A 24,566-nucleotide genomic window follows, 5' to 3' on the forward strand; every position below is an offset into this window, starting at 1 on the left:
TTTTCTGCTGAGGTCACCCTTTGGTGAACATTCATTTCAGATGCATTTCAAATACCTTCACTTTTTTTTTTTTTTTTTGCCCGTTTAGAAATATCTATCCTCACAGCTCTTCCCCAAATTGCTCTATCACTGGTTTTGTAATTATGTTCCTTGCGTGCCCTTGATTATCCAGCTAAACCACTGGATGCAGCCCATGTTTTGGCATACAATTGCACATCCGGTCATTTCTCTTTCCGAACAAAACAAGTCACCAGATGCACTGCTTCACATTCTGCCCCCTTGGGCGATTTCCCTTTACTGCTGTCTTTGAGGGTAAAGAAAAAGGCTGTAGGGTGACATCTGTCCACTCTCAAGTGCCCTCCTGCATTTCACGAAGAACCATCTGTAAACCAGGCCCACGTCTTCTTTTGCTCTGTCAACCGACGTCAAGGAATTCCCCCCAGCAGGTCGTAGGCACCGGGTGGGAGAAATAATTAGAAATAACAGAATTGGGGACCATGAGCACTGGGGCTCCTTCTTCACGTAACTTATTTGTGCTTTCGGGGTTTGCTCAGCTCCAATCCAGTAGATACCACTTCCACCTGATGATAGAGCGCGGTCGTGCTTGCCCAAGTTTATGGGTTGGTGGCCCAGTATGCCAAGCGCTGTTTCTCAAAAGGAGAATTACTATGTGCTGAGGGTGGCGGTGGTTTTCTCTAAAATACTAAGGTCTGTGCTGTGAGTCACCTATATGGGCCTGCCAAACACTCCCAATGGCAGCCCCATCTGCCACTGCCACTTTAAGTGACAGAGGATCTGCTGAACCATAAGGCCCAAGTGAGAAAGTGGCCTGTTGCAGAACCTTCCATTGTCCCCCGCCCCCCCCCCCCACCCCCGCCCAAAACTACAGTAAATAGGATAGAGTAACAATCCAAATGAAGAATATGTTGACTCCAAAATCCAAAGAGGTTGGCTAGGAGCTGTGCTTCTCTCTAGATTGCGGGAAAAGTCACGTGGGACTACTTATCTTTCACCTTATGAGAGATGTCTCAACACGTTCCACATCACTGGAACTCTAGAAATTTTAGCCTGGATTTTAGTCAAATTTATTTCCCACCCTCTGGCATGCAAATATCTCACCAGTAAGTCGAGAGTAGCCGCTATTTCTTGCTCGCTGGGCCCATTTAACACAGTAGCATCAGTGTAATGGACCAGTGTGATATCCTGTGGAAGGTAAAGGTGATTAAAATCTCTGCAGACTGATACATGATATAATAAATACAGCGCTGAGCTAGGCCAGGAAAGATGCCTTGCTGGCATTGCCGGCTGAAAACAAACTGCTTTTGATGGGTCTGTGGACAAATATGGAGAAAAAGACATTTGATTGCTCAAGCGATGGACCCCTATCTGGTGCGTCAGTTGCAGGAGCCCTAGTGGTTGAGATTAGCATGAACCATTGTCATTCTCCAAGGTCTGTCTATCTTCAGCACAGACCAAATAGGGTAGTTGAATGGGGATGTAGTGAGAATCATCACCCCTACATCTTTAAGTCCTTGGTGATGGCACTAATCTCTGCACTCCCTTGTCCTTGTCCTTTATTATTTTCCAAGGTAGAGGCAGTACTAGTGGCTTCCCATTTGGCATTTCTCACCACAGTAACACCCATTACACAAATCATGGAACGAATGTGCCAGCAGTTGAGTGCATCTATTTCAGTAATGCTTTCCGGAGCTGGAGAAACAGCCACAGCCAAGGGTTCCAGGATCCACTGGGCCCACTGCGAGATGAACCTGAGCTAAAATTTCATGGATCGCCTGACCTCTGTAGGCTCCTGCTCTGACTGGTGGGCCACAATTACGCGTTAGGTGGCCTGAAATTAACGTCAGTTTAGAGGCAGAGTCCACTACTCTCTGAAAGTTCAGACTTTTTTACTGTCCCCCCATTTATAGTTACCCTGGCAAAAGACCATAAGTCTTTTTGGAGAAGGCTGGGAGAATAACTTAACACTGTCAATTTTGGGTGGTGGGGTTTTTGGTCCTGGGGTTCTTTCTCAAGTGAACCTGACCTCCTCTTTATTCAAGGGGTCTGGGTCTGTACATTGGTTCATGTCTGGGAATGGATTGAAAGACTGTGACTCTGTTTTTATGATTGAGGTTGGGCTTGTGTTCGCTTGACCTAGAGCTTTTCTACCTATATAGAGCAAACAGGAATTTAATAAACTTCCTATATATTTCATTCTAGGAACGCCGTAATCAACTAGATACCACCATAGGTCTATTAGGGTCAGACTGTTCTGGCTGCTGTCTGGACTCTGCTGTCCATTGCAGTAACCACACCCACCTTGCCTTTTGTGATTGCTGCCCCGGGGCCCCTGTCACTCAGGGATCAAAGTAGTCCCATTGCATTTACATTTCTCAATTCAGTGATATCACTTCTCACTGTAAAGTCTTGCCTACAGAAAAGATCAATTACAGAGCTCTTCAAGAGTGCTGGAGCTTACTTCACCAATTTCATTTGGTGAAGTTTTTCGCAGATTCGTGAGAGATATTTTTCTGGACCTTCCCAGGGTAGGTGAATAGGTCTTAAAAGGGCAAGGAGAGCTGACATTCCAATCTCTCTAGTACTTTGGGTTCCTTCTTGTACATTAATACAAGGCAGGTCCATCATTTCCAATGCTCACCTTTCGGTCCATGTTTCAGCCAACCAACCAACCTGTTAGAGTCTTTTCTAACTCCTCAAGCTGAAGCATTTGATGCGTGATTTCTGCCTAATGAGCCCATGTCAGTGAATTTGGCCTGATCTAACTTTCTGTTTCTTCCACCATTATCCCATATCCTTAGTTTCCACACATGTTCCCCAGATTTCTGCTTGTGTAAATCAGAAAACGCAAGTAGTTCTTTTGGAGTGTAATGCATCTCCCTCCTCATGGGCCACACTTTGTACCTCACCTTTAGGAGCCTATTGGGACTTGAGTCTAGTTATAGGTGTAGAAGCAAAAAACATGGTGGTGGTGGGTTTTGAAGAGAACCAATATTGTCTCTCATGCCAACTTCCTCATAAAAGGCTATTACCACTTCCTCAAGCAATGCAAGTTTAATCCCCTCAGACAGATGTGGAAAAGCCTATACCTTCGTTAGTGGCAAGGCTGATACCATTGTGGGTAGAGAAACCACTTCCATTGGTATTGTAGAGGCCACTCCAGTGGGGGTAGGGAAACTTTTTTAACTGGTAAGGAAGACTCATCAGAATTTAGAGGCTCAGTGTGAACCATTGTCATTCTCCAAGATCTGTCTATCTTCAGCACAGACCAAATAGGTTACCAGATTTACCAAGGTCTTCTCATATGTTCCCATTTCAACTAAGAAGATCTCATTCTCTCCCAGTCAATGCCCTCATTTTAGCAGTAGACACTCTGCAAGGCTGCGTGGTCAACTTGTGTTGTCCCTCATCCAGTCCCAACCAATAGATTTTGTATTTGGTTTTCAGTAATTTCAACTCTGCAGCTCCAGAAGCCAAGGATGTTCTTTAAGACACACATAGATGCTTTCAGGTCATTCATGTGGAGCTTGAGCTGGGAATCTGAATCCCTGAGCTCATCCTTTCCTTTCATCACATTGAGTGACAACATTAGTAGCAGCCAGCCAATCTCATTATATTTGTTAGTTTTCCAAGAATATCTGTATCATATCATCAATGAAAGTATCATATATGCAAACACCTAGCTCCTGGTTTCTTATAAATAGTTGATTAGGAGTATCCATGGAGATATTGTGCATATCTCTATTGCCATGGATTATCAGTACTCTACTCTCTTTACTACTAAAAATAGAGTCATTAGTGTCTCATTCTAATCATGTAAAAGAACCAATCCCAGAAACTCCATTGGCTCATGCAATTATAGAATGTGAAAAGCCCTACAATCTGCAATTGGTGAATTGAAGACCTCTACGGAGGATGACGGTGTATCTCCAGTCCAAATCTGAAAGCCCAGGAACCAGGAGAGCTGTTGATGTAAGTTCTAGCTCAAGGGGAGGAGAAGACTGATGCACAAAGCACAGCACAAAGACAAACTGGATATGGAGAGAGAAAATTCCTAACTTCCTCAGCTTTTTTAAACTAATCCTTGAACAGATTTGATCAGGCTCATCCGTATTGGGGTGGGGGGGGGGCAATCTGCTTTACTCGTTCTACCAATTCAAATGCCAATTTATTGCAAAAATACCCTCACAGACACACCCAGAAAAAAATTTCACCAAATATCTGGGCGTCCCATGTCCCAGTGAAGATGACACACATAATTTATAATTATAGCTATTGAGAAACTTAGATCCAAGATCTTATCTTAGAAATAAGATCTGTTTACTCTATAACTCACTAGGCAAAGTTTCCTCAGGTGCAATTTTGCAAATTTTAAGCTAATTTTTCTGTTATTGTGGGTGTGTTCACGGAAAATGAGCACGAAGGATCTGGATAATCTCAGACTCCATCAAATGGCCATTGGAAGACAAAGCCGATGCCATGCATGACACAGTCCTGAGATAGCTAACATCTGTTCCGACTCAGAGAGGTGGTAATGGGAACAAGGAAGGCTTAGATCTACATCTTAGTTCTATAATGTAGAATTTGCGTGTGGGTGTATGTAAAATTACTTAAGTTGTCTGAACAACAGTTGATTTGCGTGCAAAATAGAGTCGATGAAATCTTTGTAATATATAAAGGCCTTATTCTTGGGTTTCACCATCCCTTAAATGAGTCATCAAAGCACAGATAACTGATTTCGCAAAGGATAGTTCCATAACTTTTATAAGTGACAACATTTGATTTGTTGCTAGGAATAGCACTGTCAAAAATTACTTATTTTGGAGGGAAAAGGAAAATAAGACACAGTAAGAAAAGGCAGATATTTGGGACTAAAGGGAAATACTTCTAATTTTATAATATTTGGGAAGAATAGTAGCTAAACATCATGCCAAATAGGTGGAATTTTCATAGGAGAAAAAGAGTTGGAAAAATTGCTAGTGAAAGCGAAACTAGGTCGCAACATAACAGAACTGTAAAAATATAGTAGTGAATAAAGGCTAAGTTTTGTCTGCATTTTCCAGACTTTCACGAATGTAATGCAAAGTCTGATAGAGAAAAATCTGAAAATGATGGACACAGTAATTAATGTGTTTAGTGTTAAATGTCTTGAAATGGCTGTGCCTGGATCTGGTCAAGGGCAGCTACTCTTGGAGAGAAGGTGAATCCATGAATAGTATAGATGATGGTCCTTATGTGGGGTTGGGGGAAGAAAGAAGGGTCTTGAAATGAAAACACTGCTGAACACTACAGCGCTTATAGTTCACGCCAAGCAATTTGTATTCACTAAAAGAGCTAATAAGAGATGATAGGAAGCTGAATAAGTTTATCAAAGATTTGGCTGGCTGAAGAAAGGAAAACAGACGCTGGGTCCCCGAGGGGACGACACTGAATGCCTGAAGACTCATATGGAGGTCATTGAAATATTGGAGGCCTGGGATGAGGGTACCTTGTACTATGATAAGACTATCGAGATGGAGAGAAGTAAATAGATTAGAGAAATATTTCAGGAGCAAAATCTGTGGGACTTGGTGCTTACTTGAATTAGGGCTGAAGGATGGAGTAACAACTTTTTTCACAGCTGGTTAGATAGCAGTGAAATATCGTGGGATATCGTAGGAAACCCTGAATGAGTACCAGTTTGGGGAGCGAATCATCATTCAATTTTAGAAATACTTGTTTTGAGCCATCGAGACTAAGAAATCAGTTGGATGTATTATATGTAGCTCAAAGGAAGTTTCAGTGGTAAGCTGAAAAATGGGTACTCATTTAGGCCATGGTTACGAATAAGAGTTTCTTGAGGAGGAAGTGGAATGAGGAGAGGAAATTATTTAGGATGGTGGGGAATTTAACAGTATATTGTCAATGAAAGAAAGAGAAATCTGCCTCAAAAAAGAAGCTGTCAGAGAAGATAAAAGAAATACCAGAAGAATGTAGTATCACAAAATTGAGAAGACTGTTTCAAACAGAAGGGATTTTCTCTTTCAAAAGTTTCATAATTCTGAGTTTCTGATAAGATAAGGGCTGAGGGGCGCCTGCGTGGCTCAGTCCGTTGAGAGTCCAACTCCTGATTTCAGCTCAGGTCATGATCCTAGGGTCGTGGGATAGAGCCCTGCCTTGGACTCAACGCTGAGCATGGAGACTGCTTAAGATTCTCTCTCCCTCTCTCTCTCTCTCTGCCCCTCTCTGCTTGCTCCTATGCTCAATCTCTGTCTCTCTCTCTTTCTTTCTCAAATTAAAAAAAGGATAATATATGAGATATATGTAGTGCAATTATCATCTGGGAAGTCATAGATGATTTAAATGAGTTGATTTTCTTTAAACTGGCACCAGAAGGTTAGTGTGGGCTGATGTTGGAGGAGGATGAAATTTGCTTTATAATAAGGCCCCCGAAACAAGAGAAACTACATGTCAGGCTCATATAGGGAAGAGCAGGAGGGGTAAATCGGCAGATCAGATGATCTTCGACAAGACCGGAGGATTCCAAAATGTAAACTGCTGTGGTCATCTGCTGTAGAACCTAGGAAAAGCCAATGTTGCAGATGAAGCAGGAACACACAATGGACTGCTGGAGAATATCTTGCTCAGAGGAGGCCAGTCTTTTGGTTCTAGTCAGGCCTTCAAATGATTGGATGAGTTCCACCTTCCTCATAGAAGGCGATCTGCTTTCCTCAGAGTCTGTTGCTCTAAGCGCGGGTCTCATCCAAAACCACCTTCACAAAAACACTCAGAATGTTCGACCAAATACTTGGCCGCTCCGTAGCCCAGGCACACAGACACATAAAATTGACTACCACACTCACTGAGGGAAAAATCCGTTTGCGAGGAATTTTTCTGGAAATCATTTCTGACATTATTGTATTCATAGTAATTCGTGTTCCCAACAATTTGAGGCTGATTGATCTATTATTTTCCTGTTTTGCCTCACGCAAGCCCTCTTGTCTCCTCTACCTGCTTCTATTAGCATTTTATACGCTTCCAAATAGCAAAATGACCATTTAAAAAAATTTTTTATTTAAATTTTTTTATTCTTAACTAGCTAGACGCTGTTCTTTTGTTTATTTGGTATGTACTTGGTTTATTTCATTTTTTTTTTCTTTTACTAGAATATAAAGGACCTGAGGGTAGGAAGCATATCTGTCTTGTTCACTGTTATGTTCCTACTACTTTGCAGACAAGTGACTGGTACATGGTAAATGTAGGATAAATATCTGTTGAAAAAAATGAAATAAAATAGCCACGCTTACCTGGAGGACACAGAACTTCAGCCAGAAATTGACGTGGCTATCCATTTGTATTTTACCAACACATCCTGTGTGGTTTTCAACAGCCATGCCTGAGTAAAGTTTGAGTATTTTTGGACTTCCTTTCAGTTGTGTCTAGGAGAAATACCTAAGGCTAAGGCTATTCTCCATTGTCCTTATATTATTTTCTGAGTATTATCACATGAAAATATTTTAGGAGATGGAGAATGAAGATGGCTATATGGTCCTGGATTCCAAGAATCGTTTCAAATCCAGCTCTAAAGGTAGGAAGATTGCCTCCCCCCATTCAGACTGCAGCTTAAAATTGAATTATTCTCTTAGGAAGAGTCTTATTTTTGAATATTTTAAAGAGTTAAAATTAACTATGTTCTTGGACTTAAAATCTGTCTAAGATAGGTTATTTAGACTCATGAAAGCCTGAAAAATAAAAAGGCAGTGTTTTTTTTTTTTGTTTTTTTTTTTTTAACATTTATTTATTTTTGGGACAGAGAGAGACAGAGCATGAACGGGGGAGGGGCAGAGAGAGAGGGAGACACAGAATCGGAAACAGGCTCCAGGCTCTGAGCCATCAGCCCAGAGCCCGACGCGGGGCTCGAACTCACGGACCGCGAGATCGTGACCTGGTTGAAGTCGGACGCTTAACCGACTGCGCCACCCAGGCGCCCCAAGGCAGTGTTTTTGTAACCGTGGGGCCTAAATGCTAATAGAATAATGTATAATCCCCCCAATGTTATAGCATAAGAAAAAGAAAGTGTAACTTTCAGGTAAAAGGTCAAAAATAGTATTTTTACAGAAATTATACGTCTTACAAAATATAAGGTATTTGGAAGCTATTTGGGTATGGTATCTATATGAAGATACATGATATATTGGCAAGGTAAAGATCCAGTGCTAATGATGGGGACGGTTCTATAGTGTTCTACAGCATAAAAAGCATTTTTATGTATACGTATTGTATTTTTTAATCTTCACAAAAGATCCATAAGATTGGCAGGATAGTCCATTGGAAATGAGAGAAGGGCAAAATAAAACTAACCCTCACTACTTAGGGCTGCTATATTTGGGTCAAGGTTTGCTTTTGCATCCTTGTTTTCAGATCTGTCTCAGGTTCTCTAGGTAAGTTTAAGAAATAACATATTGACATCTAAGTGCAGTGTGTCTACAATGAATTTGTATAATGATCGTGTTGTAATAGCCATGATCCAAGCAGGGATGACATGGGCCAGGGATTTGGAATTACTGGTCACAACCACAGCTCTGCCATGTGGACTTCTATTGAACATCTTTATGTACTATTCCAGTTTCCATCTTGCAAATTTAAGTTTTTTTTTTTTCAAAAACATGATACTTTTCTCATCATCTGAAGGCTTAGCGTCTTTCTCGTAGTTTCAATTTTGATGCAAATACTTCCTTTTTCACCAGTAACTCACTTTGATGTAGTAAAAAATAGGACCATTGGAGTCAAATTGACTAAATTGGACCCCAAAGCCCAAAGACTAAGTGGACCACCTTGCGGAAAATCTTTTGTCTTCTTAAATCCATAATTTTCACTTATAATAAAGCAGATCTATCTTGTGATTGCTTATGTGGGTGTTAAACCAAACTACTAGGTTTTTTTGAATTTCTAGTTCAATGGAATAAATAATTCTTGGAATAAAATGAGTAAAAATATATGAAATCTGAGTATAAGTACATAAAATATGAAATAAACATACATTTAAATTATGAGTGAAAGAAGGATAGGGCTGGAAACATAAATGAGACCCGCAATCAAGTAAAAACTATGTCATATAAGCATGTTTATGCTTGTCGTAAGTTTGTTTCTAAGCTTCTTTGTTTTGATAAGAAAAACCTTGCTAATTATTCAGCTTGCATCAGAGTTACACCTATACTTAAGACATATGATTAATCTTGGTACTAAAAACAAAAAGAAAAGTTCCCCATCATAAAGCAGATACAAATAATACAACAGTGCTCTTGCAGGAGCAAAAACAGGTTTCAGAGTGATTTCTTAGTATTACCCCACGTAGGCCAATGGCACCCAGTTGAGTGATTCCAGAATGGGCCAGGGCAATCCATGCTATGCACTCAGCTCTCTGTTCACCTGGCTTTATATAACATCTATATTTTGGCTTATATATAAAAAAAATCATGTTTTAATTTATAGCTATAGTATTTGGGAATGAGTTTAAAATTTCCCTTTCTAGCAAATATGGAACCAGTTAACTGCAGATCTGTATGCCTAGGATGGGTGTCTCTTATAAAATTGCAGAAATGTATTTTGAGTACTTTCAGCTCAGTAGAGGTCTTTTCACTTTTGCTTAAGTAGAATAAATACCCATAGGCTAAGGGAAAAAAAAGAAACGTATTCTGGATTTATTCTGTAATACCGACAATTGTTTCATAAATTTCAGAAGTTTTACTGCATACAGGACATTCTGTGTGTATTGTACATATAATCAGATGCACTAAGTCCATAAAAATGAAAGTAAAACGTACACGTATTACCCAGATCTGAGAAATAGCACTTTTCATTACGACTTAGAGGACAGATTATTTGTGAAATGTACAACCAAGGTTATGAAACTAAGTGCTTGTTTATTTATAAGCTGATGAAACTGGGAATAATTATCTGAATATCAGATTATTCGACTTTCTCTTTGGCCATCCGGATGCCAAATGGGCTAGAATGGCCAGTTTGAGATACTGTTCCAATGATATCTGCATGTAAAAGGATTTCGTTTGTGGAAAGGGTGTATATATCTAACTTACTCAAAAGGGCTCAGACGTGGAAGACAATAGATAATACTGAAGGACAATAATAACAAATATCCCTGTTTAATGTCTTTGGTTGCTCCCTGTTATCTCCTGTGTAAAGAGACCACTCCTCCCAACTCTGATCCAGCGGAGTACTATGGCATAATTTCTATACGAGTACCTTTAATTAAAGATCTACGATGCTTTAGGTTGACACAGATTCTTGTCTGAAAAGTCAAGCCAGGAAAATACTACATAGCATATGTAAGAGTGAAATAGCATGAATATCACCAGTACCGTGATTGGTTCATAATAGAACTTCAGTATATGGTTTTTTTTTTCCTTCTCTTATTTCTAACAGTGCATCATTAAAATAAATACTACATAAAAATAAACTTAAAAAAATTAAAAAAATAAAATAGGGCAGAAATAGACAAAAATCATGTTGTGATAAAAATTAAATAATACTGGGGCGCCTGGGTGGCGCAGTCGGTTAAGCGTCCGACTTCAGCCAGGTCACGATCTCACGGTCCGTGAGTTCGAGCCCCGTGTCAGGCTCTGGGCTGATGGCTCGGAGCCTGGAGCCTGTTTCCGATTCTGTGTCTCCCTCTTTCTCTGCCCCTCCCCTGTTCATGCTCTGTCTCTGTCTGTCCCAAAAATAAATAAAAACGTTGAAGAAAAAAAAAAATTAAAAAAAAAATTAAATAATACATATAACATATATACACTTGACAATAAAAAATCCAACAATAAAATTAATAAAAACAATTCCATTTATAACATTATAACATTATATATATTATATCTAGAATTATTTTATATAGAATTATTCTATATGTAATATATTGATATTATATAATATATAATATTATATATAGGCAAAATAAATATATATATAACACTCCACCTATGAATTGTGTATGATATTAATACATAATATATACAATTTAATAAATCATTTTTAAGTCATCAAAAACATCGCCAAATAATTAACAAAGCAAGACAATGACAATACAATCCAACACATTAAATAACGGTAACATCTGTTTGTGTCTGGACTATAAATATTTTTTAATTTCAAATTTTCAATTAATCATAATTTTAGTGCCATATCTGAAATGAACATAGATTATTTTTGTAATCAAAATAAACAGGAAAATATTTATAAAGTGAATAATCAAATGAACTCTAAAATTCACCAAAAAAACTCAATATTTCAGAATGTTCCCTGTATCCACCGAATTATTGTCTTATGCTAGTATGGGGCTGCATTGGGATCCTTAGTATCATGATCACACTGATTTGCCTGAACTTTTGGGGTGAGTATGGAGTTTTTATTAACTTTTACACTTTGAGAACATAAATGTTGATTTTTAATTCTTCTATTTTTTTATTTTTTAAGTTTATTTATTTTGAGAGAGAGAGAGAGAGCACGTGTGCAAGCCAGGGAGGGGCAAAGAGAGAGAGAGAATCCCAAGCAGGCTCCCTGCACTCCTGCCGTGGGGCTCAGTCTCAAGAACCCTGAGATCATGACCAGAGCCAAAGTCAAGAGTGGGACGCTTAACTGACTGAGCCACCCAAGTGCCCCGATTTTTAATTCTTCTTACTATCAAGATCAACACCACATTGTAGCCCCAAATTGGTAAATTAAACTGACCAGCCATATATGTCATATTCGAAATTATTTCAAATTAAAAAATTAAGAAAGTTAAATATAAAATTAGCATTTGTTCGGCATCTTTTCTTATGAAGAGCAGTTACTAAAAAGTTAACTTATTTTATAAAAAAATTAGTGATGTATTTTTATAAAATGCTCATTGGTATTATTTTCAGAGATAATGATTGAATGTACTAATGTGATTAATGTGATGGTTGAACAAGACGAAGGACCTGTTTGAAAACCATTTTAGATGTACCTCTGTACTGTTTTTTTTTCTTTTTCCTGAAGTGATATTGAATGTGCATAATCTATAGTTGTTCTTTTTGAAGCAACTAGACCGATGCATGGATTTCGACAATTTTCTGTTTTTCTTGGAAACGTTCTTAAAAATGTAGGGCTAAAAGGGGCTCTGTTTTATGTGTGATGCTGACATGGAGGCATAAACTGGTGGTTTTTGAGAGGAGAGGGCTAAATATGGATGAGCTCCAAGGCGACTTCCCTGAGGGAGACAAAAAATAAATAAAGAGTCTATTTTTGTATCAGGCGATTAAATTAGTTTTTTTTTTCCTGATAGAGCAAGAGGAAAATACCAGCTATTTCTAAGACCAAATGAATATTCTAATTAATTTAGTTTTTCTGTACTTTGCACAACATTTTGGCCGCGAAGTTGCCAACCAATCATATCCTTCAAATGTGTTCAAATTTATATTGAAATCAAACTAATAAAATGAGATTCTCTGCCTATTTGAGAGTCAATATTAGGTTATTAATATTGGTTTTCATACATCCATAAGTATTATTGTCCGTAATTATAAGTCCGTAAGTATTATTGTCTTTTAACCAGCAATTCTAAGAAATTGTGCATACTGTAATAATTATCAGTTTTTTTAAGTCCTTAAAATTCAGGAACAAATGGTCTTTTGTTAGACACTAAATACGGTATATATAGGCTACCACTGACCTCTTGTAACTCAGTTATCTTTTCTGTAGAATATAAATGATAATATAATTGGTGCAATAATTATTGCTTTAGAAAACGATGCTATTGAGAAGAGATGAATAGAATTTGACTCAATGATGAAATATTAGTAGGGACAATATATTTTTCTAGTAATATTGTTTTAGTGATATTTAGTGATATTAAATTTGTGCTTACGCTTTACAAAAATTGTTTTAAATGCTTATTTATTTTTGAGAGAGAGAGAGAGCGCGCGCGCGCGCGCGCAAGCATGAGTGGGGGAGGGGCAGAGAGAGGGAGACACAGAATCCGAAGCAGGCTCCAGGCTCCCAGCTGTCGGCACAGAGCCCGACGTGGGGCTCGAACTCACGGACCGTGAGATCATAACCTGAGCCAAAGTTGGACGCTCAACCAGTCGAGCCACCCAGGCGTCCCTTGTGCTTCCAATTTACCAGTTTAAAAATCTTTTCCATGGCCTCCAGTTCAAAACAAACTATTGACCATACATACATACATCTGCCCTCTCCTGAGATTCTGGATTAGAACAGTAAAAGACATCAAAATAGAATAAATTAATAAAGGCACAAAGAATGGAAAGGGTAGAAAATTGGAAGGGAAATGAGAAGCAGAGAGGATAATGCTATTGGATTAATCAACGGAGAGAATCAGTGTAGAGAAGGCACAGCACACAGCTCAGTGTAGATGAAATTATTCCTCACGGCAAAACCCAGGCAGCACTCTTTTCAGAAAGGACAGTACAGAGTGTAAAGAGAAGTCTAAAGGGAAATAAGTAGGTAGAAGACTTTCTAGGGAATGCTCGTTCAGACTGTTGTCTCGACAACCTTATTCCACTCACACGGTAGCATTTGCTACTATATCATGCCAAAATAAACAAAAACAAAAACAAAAACAAATCCTTGTAAAACAATGAGATACAGGGGCGCCTGGGTGGCTCAGTCAGTTAAGCCTCTGACTCTCGATTTTGGCTCAGGTCATGATCTCACGGTTCGTGAGTTTGAGCCCCACATCGGGTTCTGTGCTGGCACCGTGGAGCCTGCTTAGGACTCTCTCTCCCTCCCTCTCTGCCCTTCCTGCTGGCATGCTCTCTCTCTCTCTCTCTCTCTCTCTCTGTGTCTCTCTCTCTCTTTCTCTCTCTCTCTCTCAAAATAAATAAAGTTTTAAAAAAAAGAAACAATGAGATACATCACCAGAACAATTTAGGGCTCGTCACTTCGAGAGTGGTGGTTGGTGCAATAAGCATGTGTCCCCTTATTTTGGTTCTGGAATGGGAGAGGGGCACAGTGTGTTGATTTCCACATAGCTTGGCTATTTCCTGTCTTCTTTCTATCTAAAAATTCATGATAGCGAACAAAATACCCTGGAGTGTACAGAAAAGCATCAAGAAGAAAAATCGATAAATATAAACACCTGTAAGTTATCTGAGACAAAAACACAAAATATTGTCCATCTAGAAAAGATAATGTCTCTCTAACAAATTCCCAGAAGAAGAGAATAGGGGGGAAAGTAGATGTGAAATAATAAAAGAATACATTTAAAAAAATTTCAGGGGAGCAAAAGCAAAACCCCAAACTATGAGTTTCCAGCTTATGCAAGCCTACCAAATTCAGAATAGGATATGCAAATAGATATAGATAGATAGATGATAGATGGATGGGTAGAGATAGATGATAGATAGATGATAGATAGATAGAAGATGAAAGATGGATGGATAGATAGAAATAAGTAGATGATAGATAGATAGATAGATAGATAGATAGATAGATAGATATAGATATCTGATAGATAGATATAGATATCTGATAGATAGATAGATAGATAGATAGATAGATATAGATGATAGATAGATAGATAGATAGAAGATGAAAGATGGATGGATAGATAGAAATAGGTAGATGATAGATAGATAGGTAGATAGGCATAGATGATAGATAGATAGATATAGATAGATGATAGATAGATAGATAGATAGAAGATATAGATATAGATAGATGATAGAAGATGAAAGATGGATGATGGATAGATAGAAATAGGTAAATGATAGATAGATAGATAGATAGATAGATAGATATAGATAGATAGGTAGATAGATAGATCCTCATCATATTTTAGGGCACCATGGGCAAAGACATGACCCTAAAGTTTTACATAAAGAATTGCTTTTCTCCCTAAACAAAGAGAAACATATTGGCACCAGGAGTTGTTTTTTTTTTTTTTTTAATTTTTTTTTTCAACGTTTATTTATTTTTGGGACAGAGAGAGACAGAGCACGAACGGGGGAGGGGCAGAGAGAGAGGGAGACACAGAATCGGAAACAGGCTCCAGGCTCTGAGCCATCAGCCCAGAGCCTGACGCGGGGCTCGAACTCCCGGACCGCGAGATCGTGACCTGGCTGAAGTCGGACGCTTAACCGACTGCGCCACCCAGGCGCCCCGGCACCAGGAGTTTTAAATGTACATAAAAGGACACTGTTGTAGCAATGCCTTCAAAGTTATGAGCTAAATTGATTTTAACCTAACTTTAAAAAAAGAGTAATCAAGCAATATAATTTTTCCATGCATATTTTTAAACAAATAAAGAGGGTGTGTGTGTGTGTGTGTGTGTGTGCATGCTGGTTTTAGACAGACTGAAGCCAGCCCAAGAATGTGGTAAAAAGCCATTTCAGGCTATCAGGTGTTCTACGTTCCTGGAAAGCAATGATTTCAGTCTATACAAAAACAATCTACAAATGATGCTACAAGATACTGAAGGGACTTGATATAGTAAAAGGGAGATGGGGAGGGGGGAGGGTGGTCCGGACCGAGAAGAAATAGCATTAATTAAAAAATTCAATGATAAGAAGAAAATAATTTAGAAAAGAGTAATAGATACGAGGTTTAAGAATGCACACAATATTTAGAATTGTGATTGGCATCTAACGATATGGTTAAAAGCGGGCAAAGACAGGAATGGAGGCAGATTAGAAGAGAGAGTGAATTTTTATTTGCGTGTCTTCGTTTTGTGCTACTGTTTTTATTCTCACATACCTAGATGGCTATTCATTTTCGCATGTTTCTCATTGTATTTTTTTTCTTTGCACTGAGTACAGAGGAAAAAAAGGATTTCTCCCAGAGAGTAAATATCAGCCGTCTAGCAGGTAATGCTCTCTTTTTTTGTTTGCTCTATGCTTGAATGAAGAGATTCCAACTGGTCACGTGAATTCCGGCAAATTAAACCACGAGTCTTCTCAACTTTCAAGTGGGGATATAATACACCATAGAATATGTAGCGTCGGTTAAACCCACTGTGATGGTTGAGGGTCATCTCGGCCACATACTGGTACCCGATGTTTGATCAAAAACTAGCGTAGGTGTTGCCGTGAAATTACTTTTTAGATGAGATTAGCATATAAATCAGTAGAGTTTGGGCAAAGCAGATTACCATCCACAATGTGCGTGGGCCTTATCGGATCCACTGAAGGCCCTAAGAGGAAAAAATACGAAGGTTCCCCAAAGGAAGAGGGAATTTGACCTCCGGGCTGCTCTTGGACACAAACAGCAATATCGTCTCTTCCCTGGGGCTCCAGCTTGCCAGCCTGTTCTGCACATTAGATGACAAAATCGATTTCATACGATTTTCTGTTATCATATTCTTAGATTCGTTTATGATGGAAAATAAAAGTGGAAGTAGAAACTTGTTATAATGAAGCTCCATGTTCCTTTCAAACAGCATCAACATTTACTGGCACATAATCAATATTATTTACGTCTCCTCCTGTCATCACTTCTCCCGACCAGATTCCGTTAAAAGCGATTGTCAGATATCATGCCGCTTAATGCTTAAATATATCAGTACGTGATTTTTACCGTTCCCAGCTCCTTTTGCAAAACGCAAACGCGGTATCGCCACACAGCCTGTGCTAGTTTTCTCTGGATGCGTAACAAATTAACACTCGCTTAACAGTTTAAGGCAATAGCTACTAATTACCTCACACTTTCCAGGGGAGCCTGGGCACGGCTCTACTCAGTCTACTGTTCCGAGTCTCACGGGATACAGTTTAGGTGCTGATGAGATCACACACCTTTCCGGAGCTGAGGTTCCTCTTGTGGACTCACGTGGTTGTTGCGACAATTCAGTTACTTGGAATTGTAGGACTGAGATCACGGCTCCCTCGCTGCCTGTCACCCAGGGCTGCTCTAGTCTCCAAAAGGGCCCCTGCGTTTCCATGCATCGTATCACTGTTGCACCTGCCCTCAAGACGTGAAAGCATAATGCTTCGAAGAAAATCGAAATTACCTTTCTCTTTAGAAAAGGCCCAGTCTCCTTCTTGAGCTCTGGTACCTGGGTGAAATCAGGTCCATCTAGGGTGGGGGGTGCCTGGGTGGCCCAGCTGGTTGAGCACTCAACTCTGGATTTCCACTCCGGTCATGATCTCAGCATTGTGAGATCAAGCCCCACGTTGGGCTCTGTTGCTGAGCCTGCTTGAGATGGTCTCTCCCTCTCTCTAAAAAAAATAAACACACACACACACACACACAACAAAAAAAGCAGGCCCACATGGGATAATCTCTTCATTTACTCAAAATCAACTGATTGGGGATCCTCCTCTAGTCTTCAAGACTCTTTCATCTTATCCTACGATATAACTTAATCATGGGACTGATATCCGATCATATTCAGAGAGTTGACTCACACCCAAAGAAAGCAAATTTCATACAGCAGGTATGCCAGGAATTTGAGGAGATTTTAAAATTTCCCTAAGAACGTTTGACTTCTGTCTGCCATTAATTCCTAAGACAAAATCATCGATATCTTCTTAAGATCATCTACGATCCAATCATCATTAAATTGTCTTTTTTTTTTTTTTCTTGGGGCGCCTGGGTGGCTCAGTTGGTTAAGCATCAGACTCTTGATTTCGGCTCAGGTCATGGTCTCGTGGTTCATGAGACCGAGTCTCACATCTGGCTCTGCGCTGACAGTGTGGAGTCTGCTTCAGATTCTCTTTCCCTTTCTCTCTGCCCCTCCCCACTCATGCTCTCTCACTCGGAAAAAATAAATAAGCATTTAAAAAATTAAATGCCGGAGCGCCTGGGTGGCTCAGTCGGTTGAGCGTCCGACTTCACCTCAGGTCACGATCTCGCGGTTCGTGAGTTCGAGCCCGGCGTCAGGCTCTGGGCTGATGGCTCAGAGCCTGGAGCCTGCTTCCGATTCTGTGTCTCCCTCTCTCTCTGCCCCTCCCCCTGTTCATGCTCTGTCTCTCTCTGTCTCAAAAATAAATAAACATTAAAGAAAAATAAATTTTTTTTAATTAAATGTCTTTTTTTCTTTCATGTGATTAGTTAGAATCAGACTCAGAACAAAGACCATAATTGGCATTTGATTAAAATGTCTCTTCAGCCACTTAATCTGTAGGTCCTCTTTACCTCCCTTTTATAGTTTCTTTGTCATTTATTTGTTAGAAAAAAAAACGGATTGTGGTTATGTATCATTTCTCATATTCTGGATTTTTCTGTTCATATGGCCATGGTATTTATTCATATGTTCGTGTCCACTTAACATGTTCCTCTGTCTTATCAAGTAGTTTTAAAAACTAAGTATGTTAGTGCTTAGAAACCTGCCTGGTCCACTATAGTGCCTCTATGTGTCTGTTATTATTATGTAAAGCATCTGATACAGGAATTGATACAAAGTGTCGCTCACTAAATGTTTTACTCCATCTTGATCCCTAGGATATTTCTTCTTGTTTTATTTTTTTTATTATTATCATTTTTAAATGTTTATTTATTTTTGAGACAGAAAGAGACAGAGCATGAATGGGGGAGGGTCAGAGAGAGGGAGACACAGAATCGGAAACAGGCTCCAGGCTCTGAGCTGTCAGCACAGAGCCTGATGCGGGGCTCCAGCTCACGGACCGCGAGATCATGACCTGAGCCCAAGTCGGCCGCTTAACCGACTGAGCCACCCAGGCGCCCCTCTTCTTGTTTTAAAAGATGGCACTTGAATCTGAATTAATTGTAAGAACTCTTTTCGACAATTAATATCCACATTTTGCATCATTTTTTTTTGATATTTCAACATTGACACTGATCATTTGGAGCATTTTTAGAGGGTCTTTGTAGTTCTACAGCTGTAGAACTTTACTGTACTTTATTGACCACTTTGTCAATCGCCACGTAATGCAATTACTTAGTCCTAATGCCTTTTTCTCAATAATAATAATGAATAGATAGCCCCTTTCAAATCATAAATTGGAAAGGATACTTGAGGTCATTTTATACTTTTTAAACACACAACTATGTACTGGTAGAACTGAGTGAGACTCCAGTTATCCTGAGTCTTCAAATATTCTGGCAAAACTGTAATTATTCAGGATTGGCAATACTTGCCCTGGTACAGAATTTATTAATGAGTTAAGAATATATGTAAAGTTGTATATATAGAAAACTATTCCTGGATAGTTTTCTTTTTTTTTTTTTTTTTAAATTTTTTTTTTCAACGTTTATTTATTTTTGGGACAGAGAGAGACAGAGCATGAACAGGGGAGGGGCAGAGAGAGAGGGAGACACAGAATCTGAAACAGGCTCCAGGCTCTGAGCTGTCAGCCCAGAGCCCGACGCGGAGCTCGAACTCACGGACCGCAAGATCGTGACCTTGCTGAAGTCGGACGCTTAACCGACTGCGCCACCCAGGCGCCCCCTGGATAGTTTTCTTTAAGTCGTATTTCCTGATGTTATTTTTATTTTCCATTTTAGCTGGACAATATACATTCAATTTCCTACAATAATTTTTTTACAAAGATTTAGGCTTATCTATCACAGACTAAAATATTAGCAATGAAAAATATGACATGCTTTAATGTATGGGCATTTAATTCAGTCATCACCAATCAACAATTAAATCAGCCATTAAATCAAAAGGGTTATACGAGGGTGACTCAGTTGGTTAAGTGGCCAATTTCAGCTCAAGTCATGATCTCGATGTCTGTGAGTTTGAGCCCTGTGTCAGTTTCTGTGCTGACAGTTCAGAGCCTGGAGCCTGCTTCTGATTCTTTGTCTCCCTCTCTGGCCCCTCCCCCACTGGTGCTCTGTCTCTATCTATCTCTCGAAAATAAATATTAAGAAAAATTTTAAGAAGGGTTAGATGATAGGAAAGTCAAAGACAGTCACTTCAACAACCTTCCAGGCAGGTAAAAGACAAGGAAGGAGATGTTCACAAATGACTAGGCCATAGGAAACAGAAATTATGACTGGTTAAAGGCTTTACTTTTGAGGTGGAAATGCAATTGAACAGTAAAATATAAGTATAATTTGGATGAAGAAGAAGGAACAGAAAGCTATTCAAGACTAGGGAGACCATGTCCATGAAAAGTGCAGGAGGATCAAACTATCCAATGCAATCATGTAAGTAATGTCAATAGTAAGTAATCTCATAGAAATGAAATCCAGGTTGTAAGGACGACCTCAAGAAAAAGGAAATAGATCAGACAGTAGAGAGATTTAAACAACAGGCTCTTATTTCTGTTAGTTATAAATAATCAAAATGTTACATATTGGTGTCCTCTAATTGTGGGGGTCAGAATTCGCATGCTTTTTTCTCCCCAACTCCTCACCCAGTATCCTGCCCCCATTCCAGAAATAGACATATTAATGAATCAATCTCATTCTCGTTCTGTTAATAGAGCTGCCTTTGAATCATACAGGATACTATTCACACTTTATTCAGGGTGGAGTCTAATTTTTTCTCTACATTTTCCTTCAGGAAATAATCATGTGTGCCCAAAAGACTGGCTACTGAACCAAGGGAAATGCTACAGGTTTTCAATGCCTTCCAAAACTTGGAATGAGAGTCAACATGATTGTGCATACCTACAAGCACACTTACCGGTGATCCAAAGTTTGAAAGAGCTGGTGAGGAATCAAAAACAGGATCTAAGTACCCAAGGAAGACTTTCTAGGTGCAGTTATAAGAAGTGTCGGTGGTTTAGAATCATTGCTTTTGAATGTTCGGTAGCCATGATATAATTACTATTGTTTATTTTTAAAAAACCCTATCATTTATGAAATAAATTATTATTTACCATTCCATCAATGCCTGGCACAGCGCCTTAGTCTATAGAGGGCATTGAAATTTTTTTGAATAAATTTATAAATGAATACACCATGTCCTTGATAGGAGTTCATACAGAAGAGTTTAAAACCTGGAAATCCTGCTTGGATTGGACTATATATTGCATCCCCAGGAAAACAATGGATGTGGATAAATAAACACCTTTTTGTGGAAGAAAACAAGTAAGTAATTATTTGGGGGGAAAGAATGGTGGCAGTCATGTTGCCTTATTTATAGACAGGTTTTTTTATGTTTTTGTTTTTGTTTTTGAGAGAGCATGTGGGAGCATGGGGTGGGGGTGGGGGGTGGTTGGGAAGGAAAAAGGGAAAGAATTTTAAGCAGGCTCCACTCAGCAAGGACCCCAACATGGGGCTCCATCCAATGAACGTGGGATCATGACCTGAACCAAAATCAAGAGTCAAACACTCAACCAACTGAGCCACACAGACTCCCCTATAGGATAGTATTTTTCAAAGTATTTTTTAAAAATGTTTACTTATTTATTTCGAGGGGGGAGGGGCAGAGAGAGGGGGAGAGAAATAATCCCAAGCAGGCTCTGAGCTCAGTGCAGAGCCTGACCCGGGCTCGATCCCACGAACCCTGAGATCATGATCTGAGCCGAAATCAATAGTTGGAGGCTCAATAGACTGAGTCACCCAGGGGCCCCTACAAAGGTGTTTTTTTTTTAATTTTTTAAAATGTTTATTTATTTTTGAGAGAAAGAGAGAGACACAGAGCACAAGCAGGGAAGGAGCAGAGAGAGGGAGACACAGAATCCCAAGCAGGTTTCAGGCACGGAGCTGTCAGCACAGAGCCTGACGCAGGACTTGAACCCATGGGCTGTGAGATCTTGACCTGAGCCAAAGTCAGGTGCTCAACAAACTGAGCCACCCAGGTGCCCCAAAGTATTTTTAATAAGCTTCCATACTTTCCAGTCTTTTTATATTTCTTCCTCCTTTCCTCTCTTCTTCCCCCCTCCCCTTTTCCTTTCCTATCTCTCTTTTTCAGGCCTTTTTCTCTTTCTTTTTGCTTCCCCTTTTTTTTCTTTTAACATGCACTAATGAGAAACAGGGCTAGCAAGTGCTCACGATGACGTCTGGAAATTTTCATGGTCAGGAAATAATAACGACTTTATAATTTTTAAGCCAAGTTAAATCTCATTTAAAATAATTTTTATTGTATATAGTAAATGCGCAGATCAAATGCCCCTATAAATAAAAGCAACCAGAATGTATACAAATGTCTCAGAAGTGAGAAAGTGTGAATTTGAAAGCTTGCTCCCTGCATGTTCTCCCAATTGGTTGACGTCAATTTCTTCATCTGTATGAAAAGAATAGCAAAGCTTCCCTCACAATGTTCTTGTGTGACCAATATAAGGTAATGCATGTAAGGGTGCTTTAAAACCCTCACACATATTTATGCTTTCTCTTGTGCGCCCCTGTTTTCTTTACACATCACTAGAGCGCCCGGCTAGTGGCAAGTTTGAAGCAAAGGCCATGGAGCGATAGGCCATTTTGGTCTGGCTATTTATGTACTCCTAGACACTTCCATTCTCCATAGAGTATCATCTTTCCTGAACATAAAACTAAAGTATGAAGCAGTATTTATTCTTGGGCCCTGCTTTGCTAGCGATCTTAAGACGAAAATTGGTAAGGAATACCTAGACTTTTTTTTTTTTTTTGGAAACCAACATATTATTGGAGCATGATATAAAGCTTTCATTTAGAGGTGCCTGGGTGGCTCCGTTGGACACTGGTGAAGTGTCCAACTTGATTTCGGCTCAGGTCCTAATCTCAAAGTTGTGAGATCGAGCCGGGGGAAAGGCTCCACGCTCAGTGTGGAGTCTACTTAAGATTCTCTCTCTCTCTCTCTCTCTCTCTCTCTCTCTCTCTCTCCCTCTGTTCCTCTCACCCTCTCACACACACGCTCTCCTTCTCTCTAAAATAATTTTAAAAGCTTTCATTTAATTATATAAGGAAAAACTATATGTAGATGGTTATAATAGTGTTTGCTTCTCATTTTTAAACACTAACCAGCAACTAGAAAGTATAGGTAAGGAAATAGTTTTCTCCAAAAATATTGTCTTCACATATGTTCCTCATCATACTATTGAAGGTAAGGAAGAATTTAAGTCATCTAAACAGGTTTTACTTTATTTTTTTTATTTTTTTTTTAATTTTTTTTCAACGTTTATTTATTTTTGGGACAGAGAGAGACAGAGCATGAACGGGGGAGGGGCAGAGAGAGAGGGAGACACAGAATCGGAAACAGGTTCCAGGCTCCGAGCCATCAGCCCAGAGCCTGAAGCGGGGCTCGAACTCACGGACCGCGAGATCGTGACCTGGCTGAAGTCGGACGCTTAACCGACTGCGCCACCCAGGCGCCCCTAAACAGGTTTTACTTTAACTTAAAAGCCATTTCCCCCGTGGGTTACTGTTTGTAACTCCCATTGGTATAAGATATCTATCACTTTGCAGTCATTACCCAAAACTTCAACGTCTAATTACCTTTTATAGAAAATTATTTTGCTGTGTGGAGAAGGAATAGATGGGAAGCAAAACTGAAACTGAAGTTCAGTCGGAAGGCTGTGATCAGAGACAAGGGAGAGGCAATCGCAGCCTAGGCTGGGAGTGAATGGGTATAAGGACCAATCTCGATGTAGAATACCAGAATTTGCTGGTACATGCAATTTGAAAAGGTGAGAGGGTAGGAAGAGACAGGGATGCTTCTAATCTTTGGGCTTGAGGTTCTGTGGTAATGTTCCTCTGGTAAGAGAGACATCCCAAAAGACAGGGTGTGGAGGGCATGCAAATCAAGAGTGCCCAAATGCAACCATTGACCACAAAAGAAGGGTCCATTCTAAAACCTCTGGAACATTCCATCTCGGCTGCCTATACAAGTTGGGCTGGAGGAAATGTTAAGAAATAGGACCACAGGGGCCCCTGGGTGGCTCAGCCCGCTAGGCGTCCGACTTCAGCTCAGGTCACGATCTCGCAGTTCGTGGGTTCCAGCCCCGCGTCGGGCTCTGTGTTGACAGATTCTGTGTCTCCCTCTCTCTCTGACCCTTCCTCGTACATGTTCTATCTCTCTCTGTCTCAAAAATAAATAAACGTTAAAAAAAATTTAAAAATAAAAAATTAAAAAAAAAGAAAAGAAAAATAAATGAGACCATTATTTTAAAAGAAATGCTCTACCTGTTTCCGATTCTGTGTCTCCCTCTCTCTCTGCCCCTCCCCCGTTCATGCTCTGTCTCTCTCTGTCCCAAAAATAGATAAATGTTGAAAAAAAATTAAAAAAAAATAGTTAAAAGAAATGCTCTAATGTCTATGCTTTATCTCCTAGTTTTCTCATGATTGGACCAACGGATCACACAAGCTGTGCTGTCGCAACAAGAAATCAGGTGTATTCTGAAGACTGTAACTCCAACTTTAATGGCATTTGCCAAAGAGACGCTGTCTGAACAACAAAAACAAATCTGTTGCATTTAAACAAAGATTTGAAGAAAATGCATATGGATAATAGTGCCTATCTTTTTTTTTTTTTAGCGGAATGCAAATTTGTTTCCTTTCTATACTATTAAAAAACAAAATTCGACTGAGGAAATTTAAAGATATAATTGGCATTATTCAACGATTGGTGAACTGGGTAGCATCCCACCAAGCAAGTAAAAAAAGAGCTCCAATGAGCTACAGAGAAGGAAAGGCTTTTTAAAGGCAGACAGGGGTGACAGAAGGAAATCAGAAACAATAAAAAGATTATTTGGGGC

General features: G+C 39.5%; 1 protein-coding gene across 1 annotated transcript; it reads left to right on the top strand.

Annotated features, from left to right (window-relative positions):
- Positions 1-7,521: 7,521 nt before the first annotated feature.
- On the top strand, positions 7,522-24,260 carry LOC124501284 (killer cell lectin-like receptor subfamily F member 2). Its single transcript, XM_047065315.1, has 6 exons — positions 7,522-7,585; positions 11,300-11,398; positions 15,804-15,851; positions 20,453-20,601; positions 20,867-20,982; positions 24,143-24,260. Exons 1-6 carry the CDS (start codon positions 7,522-7,524, stop codon positions 24,258-24,260), a joined length of 594 nt encoding a protein of 197 aa, XP_046921271.1.
- The last annotated feature ends 306 nt before the right edge of the window (positions 24,261-24,566 follow it).

This window comes from Lynx rufus, unplaced genomic scaffold (assembly GCF_022079265.1).
Source record: "Lynx rufus isolate CCGP_SWC_20201006 ecotype Redwood Valley unplaced genomic scaffold, mLynRuf1.p SCAF_7, whole genome shotgun sequence".
NCBI lineage: Eukaryota > Metazoa > Chordata > Mammalia > Carnivora > Felidae > Lynx > Lynx rufus.